Genomic DNA, 19,766 nt, shown 5'->3' with positions numbered 1-19,766 from the left:
AGATATACAACGCGGACGCGTACGGCTAATCACGGGATTTGCGAAATTGATTCGAACCGCGAGCGGTGCCTTAACGACTCTGTACCGCGTGCCTGCGCCGGCTCCTAATTGCCGGGGCATGTAGTTTCTATTTTCTATCTTCCAATGTCTCAATTTTCGAGACAGAACGTCGGGCTCCGCTCGAGCATGCGTGAAAACATTTTATGCCCGCAAATTACTAGTTTCTAGGCATATTATTAGTACTGTCTTTGATCACCAGTTAGGACTGCTTGAAAAATCCGATCAATTAATTTCACGGTAGAGTGGTGAAGTGTAGTGATACATCTACCGCGGATCTGATAGGAATGATTTTAAAATTTCCTTTGCTTTCTACCTGTCAGTCAGCTTTTAGAAACTTAAAAATGGTAACAGGTACCAGACGGCCGCGATGAAAGCAAACTAACTGATCTACTAAAGTCATGTCATCGAGCTATTGTCTGTATAGGATTGCAGACCGTAAGTATAGTAAATCGAAAGTTCTTCCCATCCCGATTCTGGCATTACTATCAAATTGCGCGGCATCTTCCCCGCAAATATCTCGTGCAGACGCCTCAAAATCGCTACGACACTGTACTCAGGCATCATCATCGTTCACCTGTGAAATCACCTGACGTATTGAATGCCGACAGGTTGCCGCGATCAGACATCCGGCGATTTTCTAATATTACGTCCGCGCCTCGCGAGCCAGCTCGTGTTCTCATGCATGACTTTATTGTTGGCGAGCTCACTGAATGAAACGGCAGTCGTATCATGTCCTATAAGTATCCCACTTGACTCGGCACAATCGATACACGATCTCGCGGTAGATCGCCCGATCGTGATCCCCGGGCACTGTGATAGAAACCCGTTGACTCGTTGAACTTTAAAATGCCCGCAGAATCTCGTGAAAACGTTGTCCCATTTTGGAGGGAGCGTTATCGTGTGAATATCCCTCGATGAAGTAGACAGAGAACTATATATTTCCAGAATCAAACGTCTACACGCACTCGCTTCGTTTTTATCGATCTATATCATTGAAAATTAGCGACATCGATCATTTTTCGGGTAAACGTTTGTGGACACTTGAATCGTTTCCTTTTTAGGATCGCAGCTAAGAGTTGGCAGTATTTATATAAAAGGGTAGTTTGCGTTATTTTGTAATTCTTGTTTCATTGGGAGGGAAAAATAGGTGCAAAGTGCGAGGTCAATTGCAGATTAGACTGTTCTGGTGTTTCGGTGGGCGAACTAATCTGCGAAATATAATTAACCCCGGTGACTAACGCGAATGGTTCTGCTAATTTTAGCCAAATGCAATCATAACAGCGCAGGTGGTCATTTTACCCTTTTCAAGTGTTTGACAAGTCAGGATTATACGAGCCGCGCAGCGCCGCCAGTGAGTCACACTAGGGCTAATTATAATCCCTTTGCCCGAAGGTACCCGCGGGGTTTCCTTTTGTTCTGCTCTTTCATCGTCTGAAACGCTAATTTGTATCCCTGCAACAATAATATTAATTATAGACCCCTTTGAAGAGCAAATACTAGCCGAAGTGGGAGGAAGCCCTTTACGATTAGGCGGAGGCATTAATCACACGTTGATTGAGAGCCTTCTGCATCTTCCCAACCCGTTCGAGGTACGATAAAGTCTCCCAAGTGTCATCGCTGTGATTCGTTTTATGTACTTGCTATTTGTGAGCCATCAAACAGAAGCTGCCCCAGTTTCTCGGTGTTAAAATCATTTCTAATGCACACGGCCATGGAACAGAAATAGAGATCATTGTGAAATAGGAAACCGCAGTGATGTAATCTCGATAATGAATTTGGTGTCAGGGGTCATGGGAGTTACCCGAGCATTATCGTCGACGTCTACGAATACTTGGCCACTTTCTTCGTTCGGGGCTGAGTCACATTGAACATCGTGGGTTACTTCTGTTACAGGTGTACGAGAAAATGCGCGTAAGGTCAAGGTGACGGCAGAGCATGGAGACCATGGAAGACAGCGGCGGGCTTCGGGTCGATGGCTGCTCGAAAGGAAGTGTCGCGACGAGTTTACCTGCCTCGAAAACGGCGAATCAGCTGAAAATAGTGGAAAGTCGTGACGGGAATGGCAAGCCTCTGAGCGGGAGTAAGCAGGAGATGGACCCTTACAAGGAGCTGGAGCTCTATCTCGCCAGAGTCAACGTGAGTCTTTTGCATGAGTCTAGTTTTTACAGAGGAACCCCTACTTTATAGCAAAGCGGGGCGGTTTAGGCGAGGTTTCTCCTAGATCCTCCTTGTCTCTAGACAAATTGGGGTTTTTCTAAGGAGCGATTTCGATCTTCGAATTATCGTCTAAAAGGACTGGCGTATTTTTAATATGCGTTAATACGGTCTCGTTTGCGCGACGAAATTCTTTCCCGTCGGTGCCACAACACTGGCCACTTACGATCATCAACTTTATCGATCCCTTCGCCGAGAGCAGTCGGAGCGATCCCAGTGGCCGAGCATGCACAACAAATTGAACGTGACGCCACGATCGCCATGCAAGATTCCAAAACACGTTTCGTCCATGACCGCCTGGTCCACCTCTTGTACGTTGCCTCCTTCGTCGCCTTCTTGTTTCCCCCGTCTTTTTTATTCCGCCTTTGCCTACCGCGGTATACATCTGTTTTAGAGGCCTCGACTACAGGGCTAAACGCCTTGAATGACACCCGAAAGCGTCAGCCGGTTCCCACTTGAGTTTTGGCTCTAGACATCGTTCTCTGTTCAAATTCTTTGCTCTTTATCTCTTGGAATTAATTATCCCTCTATAACCCGACATTCTTCGCGGATTCCCTTCAAGTAGCCGTGCTAAATTCGAAGGAATTTAAAAGCATGTGATATGCATGCTATATTTTTTGGAAACTGGGAGAATTCTTTCGTAATAGATGTACATATACTGCATTCAAATTCTGTTTGTCTTGCTTTAGTTATTGGTACTCGAAAACCTCTCATTATTTCCAAGCTTCTAACACAAGTTCAACTTACAATTAGAACAGCAGCTCTTAAGGGGGGATTCTCGTGTAACAGCCCGACATAAATCGACATAAAAAAATATTTTCTGCAAGTTTAAAGATGCCTCCTTATATCCCAAAAGAGTTTAATCAAATATTAACAATAGCTTTTTCAAAAAAAAATCGTAAGTATCAGTTACTTTTGGGGCTATTACACGAGAATCCCCCCTCAAAACGAAATAGATAGGTATGTTCTCAACAGTTAGAGTAAACTCAAGTGGTTGCTGAAGATCATTTTCCCACTGTGAATCATAACTGCATCACTATCCGTTTGCAGATTGCTTGATCAGTTCTCACTCATTTCCACCGCTTCATTCTCAAATCTCTGGGTTTCGTGTCTGAAGGCATTCCACCCCAGTATTCATCTCGTTACAGCACCGCTTCGTCAAAGGTGTACATACTGTGTTTGCAAATATCGTGTCGCGAGCAAATCCTCGCCCGAAACGGCGCGCGTTAATCGTTTCGAATTCCTTGTTACTCTCGACCGTGGTCGGCACCTAAATTAGTACACCTGTTCCAGAACCGTGGACCACGGAATTAAATGGCCCGTGTGGTCGGCGCGGGACGAAAAAACCGCGACCGGTTCTGATTCGCGAGTCAAAAGCTTGTCCGTATTGCGGCGCGCACAGGATTCCCGGCGCAATTATTTCTTCTGGAGCGTGTCGGTGCGTCGATGTTCCCCCGTCTAAGTGGTGTAGACCGCTGCATCGTTGATGCACCGGTGCATGTCGGTGCAACGGGCGAGCATCGAGGCGATATTTGCGCGGCGCAAACAGAGGATTCCAATCCGCGGATGGGGCGGACGGTGCCGGTGGTTTCTAAAAACGTGTCGACACGGAAGTAGTCCGTCATCCTCCCACTATTTCTACGACGTTACGTGAGTCAGTGTTTTCTGCCGGCCACGACTCTTCCCTTCTTTTCAGCCCGTTGCACTGTTAGTTTGGAGCTCGTTGCGTCGTAATTGGGATATATATTCTACGTATTAGATTGCAACGTATGAGATTCTGAAATTATATCCAGATTTGATCCATTGAAACACAGGAAGAAATTCGACCAGAGCGGGGCGATTGATGAGCATCTTGCCCCCCGAAGAAACCCAGAACTCTGTTGCTCGCATCTCGAGCCGTCAAAAATATCACATCTTTCGCACGGTAGATCTCAATACCGAGAGATTTGGTCAAGGTTATCCTCAGTGAAGTAGTCGCCGGCCAGTGTTCAGCCTTCCATCGTATCGGGGTCTGCGTTTTTCGATGCTCGTCCCCGGGCCAGCCTCTCCATGCTTCAAACTCAGATATTTCAAGTGGGTTGGGGAAATGAAGGAGGGTCAGAGGTCAAAGGCCAGAAGAGGTGGCGAATAAAACTGACTCATGGTATTCTCGAGTGTCTCTCGATTCGGCTGGCTGCTTGGCGGGACTCTCCGGTTCGCACGATCCAGGGAAAGAGCAAAAAGCTCGTGTCATTGGACGCAAAAAGCGCGAAGCGGGTTAGAAAAGAGGATCCGCTTAAGTCATCTGCTCCTCAGCTTGTCGCGTTCAGCCTGCGAGTGGCGTTTCTTTCGAAACGAATGACGCGAGACAGTATCAGCTTTTTTCCTAGCCTCGCGATAGTCCAGCCTTTGTAGCTGTGGCGCGTATTTTCCAACCGGACGGCATGAGCCAATTAATTGCTTCGCGGGTAATTAATTAAGCGGATACGTTGAACAGGCGGAATTAATGGGGCAGGCTAGCTCTTGAGAGAACACTCGTGTTACTTGTCGGGGAGGGGGATGGGGAGGGGGTAGGTACAGAAAGCACGGAGGGAGATATTAGCAAAGGTAGAAATATATCCGTGATAGAACAGTTATGATTTTTATCGATCGTTTTTATTACTGTGATTATATTTCTGTAATGGGTGGTCTGGGCAAGAGGACATTCCGCAAAGAGAGGTCGTTTTCACACAGTCCTCCATCCAGTTCTGTCGTTCAATTAATTCTTCCAGTGGAGCGACCAGTATTGAAACCAGTAATTACTAATTAAAATGATTAATAGTTACTCACGCTACGGAGCTTTCACGGTTCAAACGCTGCTGAATAATGCTCGATTCACTCGTAGCTGGCAGATAAATTAACTAAAGTAATTCGCCGACGGGCGAGCTGAATTAATCGGTTAAATTAATTGGTCGACGACGGTCGAACATTCTTCGTGCGTGGCACAGGGATTGACGACAAGGTCGATTCCCAAGGTGCCTGGGAATCGAGTGTAAACGGGATCCCTTCTTCGTCGCGAGAGGAATCAATTAATGCACTGGCTTCGACGAAAACCCATCAGCGTTCATCAGCAGCGCATCCAAAGTCCAGACCCGTCCAGAAAATTTGTTTCCCATGCCAAATTTAGAGGGCACCTCCGTGTTTCCCCGTGTTCCAACAGTTCGATCCTCTGGCACACTGCGCATCTTCCTTTCGAGAATCTCTGAGATCATCGCTGACGTAGAAACGAGCAGTTTTTGACAAATATTTACTGCTTCGAGGTAATTACTACCGCGTGCTTGTTGATCGTTCAGATCTTCACTGCCTTGACACACTCGAGCATCGTGTGTGTACATGCATAGGATTCTGCGAAGAAGCTTTCATGTTTCCGCGCTTGTGTCGGAAACGTATGACGCTTCTGATATTAAAGGGTTACCTACCGTCAGGAGGTAGAATAAGAATCGATTCTTTGGGAATTTATTTCAGAAAGTACATGCATATTTTTATGCAATGGTTTTTGTATTCAGATGAGGGACACTTTAACAGTTTATTATATTATGTTTTGGTATAAAAAATATTCAGTTATTGCACAATTACAACTGATTTCCCGCAAGCTGTTGTACAAAAGTATATAGTAGATATTCCACAAAGAATACCCGGAATTCGCGTTCTTTTTCGAAAGCTGACTAAGTAGGCATATCCCCTTAAGCTTACTTATTCCTTCACACGTAAAATGAACTGTTTTCTAAACAGTCTTCGAAAACTATGTCTGCACGAATGAGTATCGTAGTAACACACCAGTTTTACTAAAATTTACTCAATGCACAAGAATGTTCGTCAACTGTTCAAACAATCAGCCTCAAACTTTCAAGTAGGTACTCCACATCCCCGAGCCCACTTCTTCCCAGTACTCGAACAATTCCACGTGAAACTCGCACCGCGACCCCGAACGTTGACTAAAGATAAATTAATTAAGCAACCAGCGGCGCAAAGGTTCGCGGGACAACGATGTCGTTGACTCAAGGATTGTCCAGCTCGGGAATGTGGTTCGTTGTACCCGCGATCGGCTCCTATTATTCCTACGCGATTTACGCCTCCGTAAACGCAACTGAACTACTCGCTGGTCGGTAGCCGCGTGGGAGGGACAAAACGGTGTAACAGATTGCTCGGGACCTCGATCGCCGGCGCAGGATTATTGCTTAATGATCGTGTGTCGCGGGGAAATGTTTGCGGTTGACGATCGACAGCCTGACGCGCGGCACGGCAGCTTCTGCGAGGCTCACCTGTGCCAGGTGAGTCAGTAGGTCGCCGAAAGTGATGTCGCTTTTTATTGTCCTGCGCAGGCTGCCGCGTTGAAATCTCTTCCAGGGGACGCGGCGGTGGCTCTCGCGTAACGCGCAAGCCACCACGAAACGGTGGATTATAATTTCGCACGGAACATAAGCGTATTCGTCTGGGATAATATAAGTGAAAGTTGATCACTGGCCGTAGCCGACGAAAAACCGAGGGGCTTAATTATTTGTGGTGTTTCGGTTGTTTCCTGGGCGTAGCTGGTGAAATGCAACATTTGATACGTTGCTTTTTTGCAGGTGTGTATTGATTTACCCAGCACATTGTGTTTCTTGGGAGACGAAGAGAGATGCCTTCTCCTTGAGTTACAAAACACTGGAAACTGTAGATTCGTTTGCTAGCTCTCGCGTTTGCGCCAAAGTGAGGGGGAGAAATTCGGTTGCCACTTTTGGAAATGGTGTCATTAGGCAACTGGATGGTGGTCGTTATACTACCGAACAGTTGCTGTATGTTTGCGGGTATTTCTTTCATCATTCGTTCAGGGAATTTATGACGGCCGATCGTCTATCTGGTATCGTGTACAAATCACGAATAGCGCGTGGTTTCGGTTCGATGTAGAAATCGGTTGGTAGTAGTCGGGACGAAAGGTTGTTACATCGAGCACGGTGCCCGACGCATAATTTAGTTACACGCGAGTAGTACATCTCTCCTTGATGCGCGTATCTCTGCCGTGAGTTGCCGTGGATCGTTTGACCCTGGCTGACTAAATTACAAAATGATGTCTGTTTTAACTGTTCGCAGTCTGTTCTAATGGACGTCTACATAAGACGATGATTTGCCGCGATCAACTGCGCAGATCCTCGGAAGAAAGATTTAACGAACAGATTTCTTTCCTCTTGATGCAATGGTAATTAATTTCAATAATTCATCGGGACTTTGGTGTTATAAGGCAGTTGAAGGTTTCCATGAAACGTGTGTATAAATATTCTCCCGGTACGTCAGCACAAATGTCAGCTGCAAATTGTGGCATCTGCTCGACTATCTTTAGCCTGCACAGTGGCTTCAATCCAGGGTTCGTTTTAATCGATGTAATTAGTAAGCCATCGAATGATAGCGGCGCCTCCCACTTAGAAGCTTCATTATATTAAACGGGTGTACTCGTTGCCAATCTAAATACATTAAAATAATCTTTAAATCCAGAATAACAAGCTCCTCAAGCACCCAAGACGATCATCAGCCACACGACCATTGGCAAACTCAAAGGAGACTGTAATTCGCGAGCGCCGATTAAATTAAACTCTTTCATTGCTAAATGAAACGACGAGATATAGCAAAGGAAATATATATTTCCTAATTGCTTTTTGTGTCGCAAAAGGACGACAGAACCCTTACACATATTTTACAATCCTCAATGCGAAGGCCATTTCTTCTTAAAACTGTAGCATCGCACACAAATATTCGACATATCCGTTACATCGATAGGGTAAAGGGCCCAAATTTCATCCCCCATTTGTATTTGACCCTGTAGATGGCGTATAAAACGTTAGAATGAGCTAGCACTTGGCATGAATTTTCTTTGAACGTTTCTCTGTGTATCCACGAATCGCAAAATGTAATTACGTCACGTCAGTACGATATAATAAACAAAATGTGAAAACGTGCAAAATATGAGGTCTAAACAAAGTGTTCCTAATTTCGTCCCCCTTTCTCTCTCGTAGGATTTAACCAAAACATGGCGGACGTAGGCTCGTGTCCAGACTCTTATTATAGTGTGTCTAAACCACAGGAATCGAGAAATTCAGGGGGACGAAATTATACGCGGGAATGAAATTTGGGCCCTTTACCCTAATTATGAAATTTACCGTATACCTAATCGGACGAAGTTATTTTCTTCTTCCAACCACTTCCCCCTCTCGAGACAAGGGAATCGTAGAAATTCTGGACGACAATGTCGAACGATCGCAGTCGTGCGGTGCCCGTCGAGTTCCCTGCCCTCGGTTCCCATAATCCAGGCCTCGTTCGACGGCTTAAAATTTCAATCAGCCTGCCGAGACGTCCGACTACGAATTTATTCCGCGCTCGAATCCGTCCGCGTGCACACGCCGTGTACATACGCGTACGCGTTACCGAGATCGGAAGATAGCTATGCAGATAGACGGTTCCCGCGCGCGAGAACTGCAGTCAGCGTTTGCGTTTACGCTTCAGGTCGCTGCGTTCCGTTCTGATTATTATCCGCAACCTCCAGCACGACGGCGGTGCGCAGATCGCATCCGAACTGCACCGCATGTGCGAAAGGTATTTGCATTAATGCCGCGTTCTGAGCGCAGATCCCTTGCTGAAATCGCCAGACAATTCGCAACGGCGCGTCCCAATCCACCTTGGACTCTTGGCATTGATTTCTCAAAAGTGTACGTAACGATTCAGCTGAAGAATCATGCGCGATCAGGGGATCAAGAAAATCCTGCGCTTTGCCTGGCTGAAGCTTCGTGGCTCTTCTGAAGGTCAAGCATCGTGTAGGGAAATTGTATATCCGATTTCCTATTCATATGTCAATGAGAAATTATCCTCGTTTAGGTTCGATTACAGCTTGTGGGATGTTCTATGCATGTATCCTAGGGAAATAACTGTTTTTCAGCTGGGTGCTATTGTAACGTCGCGGCTGTAAAGTTGCAAGTGATCGCCGACAGTGTGAAATGTGTGCGCCGATAAATTTGCGAACAGGTTGCAGTTTGCATACGGAACGCAGTTTGCATCGAATATCGGGACAAGCGGGCACAGCAGATTTCTCGTGAACGGAGTAGTTATGGTATCCGAAACAAGGGCCAATTCGAGCGCGTAGATATTGCTGTAGTCAGCTTCGTTTTCACCAACGCCGGAAATCCGAATTTCTTCGTGTTTCATGCTGCTCTGGCTGGAACATATCTCCGTCACTCGAGCGAAAACTGACTCCGTGCACCAATGAGCATTCACCTCTTCGTTCAAACTGCAATATTTCATAGTAAATAACTTCTGTGTGCGGTATATATCTTAATGCAAATACTTAATCAGATATATCGCTTACTGAAACATTTAATCATTTTAAAATCTTCACATTCTCTCTGCATGTATATATAAAAGAAGAAGTCCTGACTGACTAACTGACTGACTAACTTATCACGATTTCTCTAGAACCACTGAACCTATGACCATGAAATTTGGTATGTAGGTTCCTCTTAGCCCCTAGGTGCTCGCTAAGAAATGTTTTTTAAAAAATTTTTGCCCCTTCATCGAAAAACGATATACATATAACCCGGGCAACGCCGGGAACTTCAAGCTAAGTAGTATATTATATGAACCAAACTTTCGGGATCGCAAATATATCCCATCAAGATTAAGTCACCCTGATCTAGCTCTGCAATTAAAAATCTCAGTGTTCGATGCCCGATTCAGTTGCCTCGTTGTTAGTGGAGGAAACTTTGAATTCTGAAATTCAGAGAAAACAGTGGTCATGCCTACCACCAAGTTCAAAGTTGCTGTCCACAAACACGTGAGCAGATTTGTCAGTCACTGTGACTAGCCTAAGTTTAGCTGAATGCGCGGGTACCATCGACATCCGCGGCTCGATAAAATGGCATAGATCACGTACGCGGAAAGAAACCCCCTCCGGATCGCAGTCCTCTGGCCCCCGAAGAGAATTCTAAAGAGTTTCGAGATACCAGGAACCCCTTCGAGTCATCCAGCCGGATGTCATTCCGTATTCCAGCATTCCCCCCCCCTGCCCCTACTTCTGTTGTCGCGCTCAGGCGCCGCATTCTAACTCTCAGTTTGCTCATTTTGCATCCACAGATTTTATCACGCGGCGTCGCGCGTCACTCCAGAAGACGATTTATGCCTCGGCTGCATCGCAACTGCCGATGGAATCAGGCTCAATATGTACTTAGGAGTATCGATCGATTCAGTAACAAGGTATCATTTCATTCGAATCGATTAATTCCCAGAAAAGTAGATAGGCATTATATTTGATGCAAGCTATCAATCGAAGCAGATACGGTCACTGTAAGAGAGTCGCAAGTAGAAGGAAGGACAAGTGGAGAACTAAGACTGCGTTCAAAGCTTACGTAGGTTGCTAAAAACGGATATTCTCCTTTGAAATTGAAGTCTTCGTATAAAACTCGAAAATATCCAGCCAGATTTCGATGTCTGCTAGTTCTGGTAACTTGCTAGCTGCAAAATTCCAAGTTCCGAAACTCACGATTAAATATTACGAAAATGTGGGGCATCTTCTGCCCGTTCTTGGTACATATTTCCTTGAATCCGTTATAAGCGTCGTTTTAACGTTCATGTCGACCTGCCTGCGTGCATTCTGCTCGGCAAAGACCCGTCAAACAACAAATTGTAATTTCATGCGAACGCAAGCTGCGGGAAAATGTAGCCATCGGGAAAAACACGATGTTTTATTCATACGGCAACCGAAAAGCGCAGAAAATATAATGCAAATAGCTTCTGTGCAAGCCGTCCAGCGGATCTCTGCGATCTTTCTTGGCCATCGATTTTTAACGGCCAACAGTTCTTCGAAAATCCGTGGACTACGTTGCTTCCGTCGTCAATCTTCCACAAAAAGGTGGGTTTATCGATTCTTGTGAAGCGCTGTGTTCTTCGAATCCTCATCACGATTCAGTTTCCTTAAGGGTCCTTTTCTCTTCGGAGAAATTCTGTTTACAAATAGTCGACAGATAATAATGGAAGCTCCTCCTATAGTGTTATCCATCCTTTTGGTATAAAATAGACGACTAGTAGTAAGTAGTAGCTAGTACTAGACTAGAGTAAGTAGTAGCTAGTACTATTCCAATTCACTCCACTGGCAAACACATGTCTGGCGGTATATAAGAGCTAAGCAGTCTTAATACCCAAGTGAGACCGAACTGCAGTACTTGCGATATAAATAATTATACGACCATCTCACACACCAAGTAAATAATAAAATTAATAAAGGACACTGGAATGGCGAGTCATTAAAAATCAGTAACTTCTATTAGTTTAGTTGTGTGATAAATTCCTTTCACTGATCGGAGGAACTACAGTCCAAGCAATAAGTTTCTCCATCAGCTTTTTCACTTGGGAAAGTCATGTAGCACCTTATCATTATTATTATTAATCTTGACATAGCAGAGTGTCCTCTGTCGCCTGATTAAGTCACACATGTGTCCTCCATATTCAGCTAGCCCTCCTAATCTACCGGAGCCAGTGATCAATCATGTTAACCATGAATTTATTCTGTGTACACTGTCATTTCTCATAGATAATCGCAGTGTTTTGCGCTCGATCGAAATCTTCCAAAACACTGCGGCCTCAACAGTTGCAAGAGACCGAAGAAATAAGCTGGAAGAGAACGTTCCACGTGTACCATTCCAAGATTAATTACGTAAACGACGAGGCAGGGGGGCCATTACCATAACCAGACTTATGCGTACACGTCACAATTATGCCGGCGAAAAAAAAAACATTAACGGAGTTTAGTGTGCGTATACGATCCTGAACTAGAAATACAACGATGGAAGTTCGTGCGAACAGTCGCGTATGATTCAGTCGAATCGCTTTCGTTTCGCTAAATGGTGCTCTCTAACTTGTAGCTGGCAGTGTACATTACCGTAATGAGCTGCGATGCAATGCTCAGCCACGAAACGAAAGGGGGAGGCAGTAAAAGAGCAGTTCGCACAAAGTTGCATCTCGACTCGCGTCTCGCGGACCGGTATCATTTCCAGCGCTACTTGAACACGATCTAACGTCCAGATGTAATTTACACGAAGGCGGGCAGTCGCGGCGCTGAGTCACGCGTTTATTAGGCCACTTGAAATTACGGCAACGCGACCAACCGGTATCGTTTTTACCGCTAAAACGATCGCCGCTGAATTCGACCGATGCTCGGCCGACGTGTCGCTAATTGCCCCCGTAAAATTACGATAAAACCGATCGTTCTATTATCGCGTTCGCCGATCGCCACCATCCCGAGTCGTCTCCGTTTCTCGCCCCTGCAATATCTTCATCGTGCGCGGGCTGACCGGCGACGCGCCGACCGTTAATGGACGAACGGAACGAAATTGAGTCGGGCGATCCGGCAATTAAAAAGCACCATCGCTAGAACGCGCGTCTAATCGGCTGTACACACTGGGGACACGCGATCGCAGATATCCACTGGTGTCTCTCGTTAATTTCACTGCGGATAAATGGTGTCTTACGGGACGATTAATGTCCTCCCTCCAGGTCGCACGTTCTTCCATTAACGCATTCGATTTCCAACGTACATTAATGAAAGGTGAACAAAGGAAGCGGGACCCGTCGCACGACCTGCATCCAACAGTTGAAATCAGCCTAAACGTTGTCACGGGAACGTGAGTGCAGCGGTTGCCGCTGATTTTTGTAGCGTAAGTAATTGCTCGATCGCGGCTTAGTTATTCAGGTTCACCGTATGAGTCACCTCAGCGGCTATTAGTCTGACTTTCCCCGTGGAAACGTATAAAAATTCGTGACACTTAGGATCCGATGGAAGCTCGCGAATATTTCAATAGCTTCTCCTGTGTCCCTGATGGCTTCATGTGCCGTGCACGTTTCCATTCTTCCTGCCATTCGGCACAATTATCCATCGGTGATCCGGGTTTGTTTAACCTCTTCGGGGCGAGTGAACCGAGGGGAGGCAGAGGAATCGCGTTCGCGGGCGTCGAGGGAAAGGACGTGCGGCCTTGGAATTCCTACGTAACGTTCAAGTTCGCATGCAAATCTGAGCCGAACGGCATGAAGGTTGGTGCACGCACGAGAAGCCGGAACGTAAATAAAATTGTAACGCGCGAATAACACGGTATATGGGTAAATAGAGCGGCCCCGAATGGGGGCGGGTGGAATATACGAGACGGCTTCAAAGTGAATTTCAGGGACACTGGATCGCCGGTGGACGGAACGACGATTCACCTGGTTAGAGGCCTTCGTGGGCTGGCTCGCTACTCTTGTTTCGCGTCGGGGACAGTCTATGGTAATTGGAAAAAATTGCTTCGGCATTGGGTATGCGTGTTTTATTACGGCGTAGCGATCGCTGGTGGTTGTGCATCGTGTAAGGATTTTCTGGTATTTTCTTGCTCTTAAGAAAGTAAGAGCAATCATTGAGAAATAAAGGGTGGAACGTGGTGAGTATTCTGGTTATGAGGATATGGATGGACAGTTGGAATTTAGGTCAACAATTTAATCACTTCTTTTGCGTTATAATTGCTTGATTATTTGGCATGAAATTAAAGGGGTAGTCCTCAGTCACCCGGAGTGAACAATTGATTTTGCTTCTACTGCAGCAAACCTAATTTATCTATACTTATATAATCGTTGTGTCACTGATTCATCACCGTCCAGCCCAAACCGCTGACCTTAGAAACATGAAATTCGGAGAGTATATTCCTTTTTCGACGTAGGTGCTGGTTAAGAAGGGATTATTTGAAATTCCATCCTAGGGGGGTGAAACGGGATGAAATGTATTTTCACGGATTCCTCAAAATCTCGTAGGCCCGATTAGATATCGATTTGGTTTTTACTTCGAAAGCTTACCCACATAAATGCCTAAAAAACAATTTCAGGATTTTGTTAAGCAACTGTTGGAATCGAAACGACCAGGCAGTTCTACCTATTTCCTGTCCAGTGAGAACGTGCCTCGAAGATCCTTAATTCGACGATGTTCGCCGCTTGATAGGAGAAAACAGCTTGAATACCCGAGTGGTTAATACACATTAATATGCGGCATGATGCTCGCAGCGGTAGAGTTAAATCGACGGGGGCTATAAAAAGGGCTCGCTTTATCTGGAAAGAATATTCCAATTAGGGTAACGAATGGTCGGGGGATCGGTGGACTCACAAGGCCCCGTGACCGAGAATTAGCTGTTAGTAGGCAATCACAAACGTGCCTGACTACTTCAGGTGCGTGATTGCTAATTTATCCAGCGATCTTCGGTCTCGGGCTGTCCTCCAATTCCTTTCCGTCGCCTGGGAGACAATATCGCGTGACATCTCCGGTGATTTCGACGAAACTCCGTCTCTAAATTACACTTCCCTGTTCTAACGACTTATAGAATCCCTACCTGAATAATTTTACTGCTCCTCATTTCCGAGAATAGGAAAAAAAGTCTCCACATTCTGGATACGAATAATGAAGTCTTGGATCCTGTAGATGTCTGTAAAGGTGCTTAAAATTAGAGTACTATTTTACAGATGCACTGACATGCCGCAGAGCAGTGTCAACTTGCCCCGCAGTGGGGTAAATTGATACATTTTGCCTTCGTCGAAATAACATTTTTTCATTCATTTTGTATGTATTTTCTCAAGTTTTCGCTTACTTTATATTAAAGAGAAAGGACCCAAGTATATTTTAGCATATTTGTTGTTAAGTAATTAATTCAAATAACAATTTAAAAAATTGAAAACTGAATAACGTATCAACCAGCTCCGGTCTCCCTACATATTTGGCGCTAGTTAAACAATCCTCCTCGGCTTAAAAAATTTCAAATAAATCAGTGAAATAATTTTGCGAACCAACCAAGGCTGCCAAGGAACAGTTTGCTGCGTGAGTTAATGACACAGGTGCTAGAGGCACGATTGAAGATCAACGTTCCACCATATCAGGTGCATTAGCATAGCGCACACGCGGTCAGCCTTGCATTCGATATCCTGATTAACGGCGAGGGCTGCAATTAACCTTGCACTTCGGCGCGGCGCTGCGGTCTGCAACCTTGCCAGAAATGCAGAATCCTTCCCCGGCCAATGACCGTAATGTCGTTCCCTCGAATTCCTCAATGACTTCTTTGTGCCAACCTCTCGGTACTTTCACTCTTCATCTCCCAGCCGGTCGGGCCAGCCGACCAGGTACTGTCCCCGACGTCGTTCCCCGCGAATTGCATGCGCGCGTATGCACGCAGCTGCGTGTAGCCACGGCTCTGCCCCGTGCGGTTGCTCCTTGTCTACACGTGGAAGCAAGTATTCCCCTGTGTGGGTGGAACTGTGGGACTGCCGTGCATCCGGTTGGGTGTGTCGGATGCGTTTGGTGCTGAGGTTACGTCTGTACCCTCGTTAATTCCCACCCCTCCGCGATTTTTCCACGTTGCCAGCGAAACGCTCGAAAATGCATCCCCGGGCCGAGGTGAAGGTTCCACGTGTTGAGGACTGTTCGAATCAGTTTGAAATTAAATGGGCGCGTCTTGATATTAAGTTGGTCTCTTGACACAAGCGAGCGCGATGTACCACGCATAATGCTCCATTTATGGGAAATTGAATTGGTTGCAATCATTTGATATTCTGTTTAAAGTACCTAGGAGGCAAAGTTTTGCTTTGCGATATCGGTAGAGCTCTTCTGGTAGGAGCGCGTTGGAGCTCGCTGTTGAAGAATGTGAATGGAATGTGAAGGTGTTTTGAACGGCCACGTGAAGGTGTCTTAAAATGAAGTTGCATATTTCAAGGCATTATAGATAGAGGGGAAAAAGGAGCTGGAGGTAATTTTTCGTGGCTTGTACAGATCGAGTACCTACCATTTGTCGTAGGGAATATAATTTCACATCGATACCAAGATGTTAAATAACAAATGGTAGTGAACTCAGCTGCATGAACATTTCGATAAGCTTCGTGCCTGTGATACCAATCTGCGCAAAACATAACAACAAACATCAGTATTCTATTTGCTGCAGGATACCTGGTGCATAGATTTAAATGAAAGTACAGTTATACTTGATAATCGTGACGGGACATTTGCCATTAGAAAAAGTGTGCCATAGTATGCAATTACCTAATAAAGTTGAGCATACAAAACTGTTTATTATCTATTCATTACGTCTTACACGTTACGTTAAAAGATTTACGATCGCTGATAACTCAGGTCGTTCCACGATCTTGCCGTAATATCTTGATTTGAATACAACGGGCCTGGTGTCGAGCTAATCTTGATTTAAATACGACAGATTATAGTGGCGGAAAATCACTAAGCTCGCGGATGTTTTATCTCTGCATAAAATACCAATACCATGGCAATCGATATGGTCTAATAAAATACTGCATTGGTACTATATCTATTACTCAGCGATTCGTATTTTAAGGGTAACATCACGTTACGTAATCCTATGAAGTTTCAAGATTCGGTGCACAGGCACGCGAATTTTTCATTTCTACATTACAGAAAATGTGGAGTCAAGGGTTTATTGTTAGTACCGCCTAGTTCCTCGTAGGAATCACCTGATTAATTGCTTTTCGCTGGACGAACAATAATAGAAATATCGATGCGGAGAGTGTACATCCACGGGATGTTATTAAAACGGCAATTGACACAGATTCACCGTCAACGAAGGCCAAGAATCCGCGCTCGGTAATCGTTTCGCCTCTGCGCTTCATTGATGAACGAGCAGCACTCGACCCAATTGAATTCAAGTGCAAACTTACCAGGGTAGCGCGTTTCCTCGGCGTCGTGTAATGTTAGTATTACGATAGCCGGCCGCGCGTGCATCTCAGCTTTATGAATGAAGAATCTGATGCGTCAGTGAACTCCTGACTCGAATGCAGCGTTTCCCGGAACGCGCTCCTACACGTCCGGTCGAAAACACGAGCGTGCAGAGGCGTTGAATGTGGATCGTGCAACTTTTCGTGGCGACCAGGTTGCCAAACAGAACATGTTCAAAAGATGTTGCAACTAAAAGCATAGATTCTCACTTTGAGGGCCTGGGCTCGCGTCTTATTTAGGAGAAGCGTGAGGAGTCTTCTTTTTATACCTATTCATCAGCGTTACTTCTTTGAGTGACCAACACCTGCTGTAGGAAAAGAATTCTATATAAATGGAACACGATGGACGCGTGATTCAGTGCTGAAAACTGAGGTCTTCTTGTGAATAATCTCCTCTAAATACATACTTCGTTGTCAATAAAGTGAACGAATCTGTAAGTGCAAATTTGCCCCAACATGTCTGCACGCAGCATTTGCAACTTGTATAATTTCGTGACATGTCCTGTGTATCTAGAAAAAGATCGCAGGGTTCAGCGAGCAACAATCGAGGCCGCGCTGCACCAGCCTCCATTCGTCTCTTTCACTGTCTCCCGTTCGGAGCTGCATTCTTCTGGGTGTTCGCAAAAAAAAAAAAAATGTCGACGCGGGGAAAACAAAAACGCGAAAAATTACACGGCCGTCAGAGGGGATCGGATCGCTTTCATCGTCCGCCGCGACGAAGCCGATTACGTCGGCGCTCGACTTACAAATCCGCCCGGGTATTTCCATCTTATCAGCATTGCAAATTGAAAATGCGCCAGGCCGGGGAGAGAGGCCTGGCCAGTTTGGCCACGAAAACAGAGGGGAAAAAACATTTATTCGGCCCCGTGAACCCCGCGCCGAGATTAATACACCGGCCAGCCATTGTCTCGCGGGCTGACTTTTTATAATCGACCATTGTTCCTTTACGGGAAGTGGCTCTGAGGCGTTACATTCATAAAGAAAGAGGAGAATCTTGCGGTAGAAACGCGTCAACTGACATTTGCAACTTTGCTTAAAAGAACAGTCGTTTCTTCGAACTCCAAAATAATTCTAAGTAGTGGGTACTTCTCTTCATACTACTATACAATACTGCACTGTCCAACCATTTCTATGGTGGATCAAAATCATACAACTTCCGCTACGGAAAGACTCATCCTCAATTTGTTACCAAAGAAAACAATCACGCCTGTCGTCCCAACATCACTAGTTTTCATTGAAACCTCGCAACCCTTTCACAAATACCTCTGCAATCTAGAATGCATCTTCATTCCCAGCCCACATAATGGTCCCATTCGTAACACAGGAAACTTTATCCACATACTATCGGGCTGCAAGAAAAATCGCTGCACAGGAAGGCGACTCGTCGCTCCGAAGCTGGAAGAGCGGTCACTTATGAATTCCAAATACTGTCCTCCCTTCTTCCCCCGGTGTGAACGACCTCGTGAACGAGCTGCGTCGAAATTAATTCGCCCCCCGAGCCTCTCCGCCGACCAGGCCTAACCCTCGCGCGGCCGTTTTCTCTTTTTCTAGCCAGCTGCAACGCGGATGTAAGCCGGTGGAGTGCACGCGGCAGATGCGCCGGTTGATCCAACCGACGTGTGGTTAACTCGGAATTACATCCATTTAGCGGCATCCCCGTACGGCTTTCGTGGCGGTTTTGTGTCCGGCAATTTGCTCGCAACGAGGCCGCATCGTCCTGGCCAATACACCAATTCTGGCCGCGTTAATTCGTGTGTGACCGGCGTATATCTTCCCCCGTGACTCCCATAAAGGAGGACTTTATGGGCCGTGGGTGGATAACTGATAACGCCTGTTACGTGCACCGAACCGTCTCCTCCCTCTCTCTCTCTCTCTTCCTGGCGCACGTGGCGAACCGATTGGCTCCACTTTCGCTTTTCGCGCCTTTTTTCTTCGTCCCTTTCTGTTCCTTCTCCTCTAGCAACTTGCAACGTCCAACGCGCTTTTCGGCTCTCCGATCTGGCAATTGGAATTCTTGATAAGACAGTGTGCTCTACAGACGCCTGTAGTTACAGATTGCAAGTGATCGGAAATGGATGCTAATGTCGCTGGAGGAAGTACGTGTTTGTGATTAAAAACAGAAGTCACGGTTGTCGAAATAAGTCGGACGTCGAGTGAAATGCAACCTCGACTATTTGCTTCCTGATTGGACATAGAATTCCCTAATGCATCATCGCGTAAATTCGTTAAACCAGTCCACGCGGGTCTGCTATTGCGTCGTGAAAGTATTTTATGCGCCGCGGCCACGGTGAATAACGACGACGTGGATGGGCGTAAAAGGAGCATCGCGCTGATCATTTTCGTCGAGGATAAAGGTAGGCTCTCACTACGCCTCGCCTCGGCGCAACTTCTTTTCGCACTCAGATCTAGGCCGCGTCGCCTCGGTTTTTCCGTACCTGAAGTTATCTAGGCTTGCTTCGGTTCATGCGTTTGGTCAGTTGCTCGGAGAACCTCTTCCTTCCTCTTTTAGCGGTCACCGAAAGCGGTGGCATTGCATCCAGTCACACTACGCCTCGCCTCTCTTCCTTCAGAATATCCTTGAGGAAGAATCCACGGCTCGGAGTCGCGCCGAGGCGAGACAAGGGGGGTGGGTCAAATAGTCAAGGTACATAAGAAAAGCATAGGAAGAATACAATTAGCCTAGGCGAGGCGAGGCGTAGTGAGAGCCTACCTTAAGA

General features: G+C 46.0%; 1 protein-coding gene across 1 annotated transcript in view; it reads left to right on the top strand.

Annotated features, from left to right (window-relative positions):
- The window catches only part of Cv-c (RhoGTPase activating protein), a 277,255-nt gene that overhangs the window by 23,990 nt on the left and 233,499 nt on the right, over positions 1-19,766 (top strand). The window contains exon 2 of the mRNA XM_076813303.1: positions 1,954-2,196. Within this exon, the coding sequence (XP_076669418.1) occupies positions 1,996-2,196 (201 nt within the window). The 5' untranslated portion in view covers positions 1,954-1,995. The remainder of the gene's footprint in view (positions 1-1,953; positions 2,197-19,766) is intronic.

Source organism: Andrena cerasifolii, chromosome 5 (assembly GCF_050908995.1).
Source record: "Andrena cerasifolii isolate SP2316 chromosome 5, iyAndCera1_principal, whole genome shotgun sequence".
Lineage (NCBI taxonomy): Eukaryota > Metazoa > Arthropoda > Insecta > Hymenoptera > Andrenidae > Andrena > Andrena cerasifolii.
This window is presented reverse-complemented; position numbering and strand designations above follow the sequence as displayed.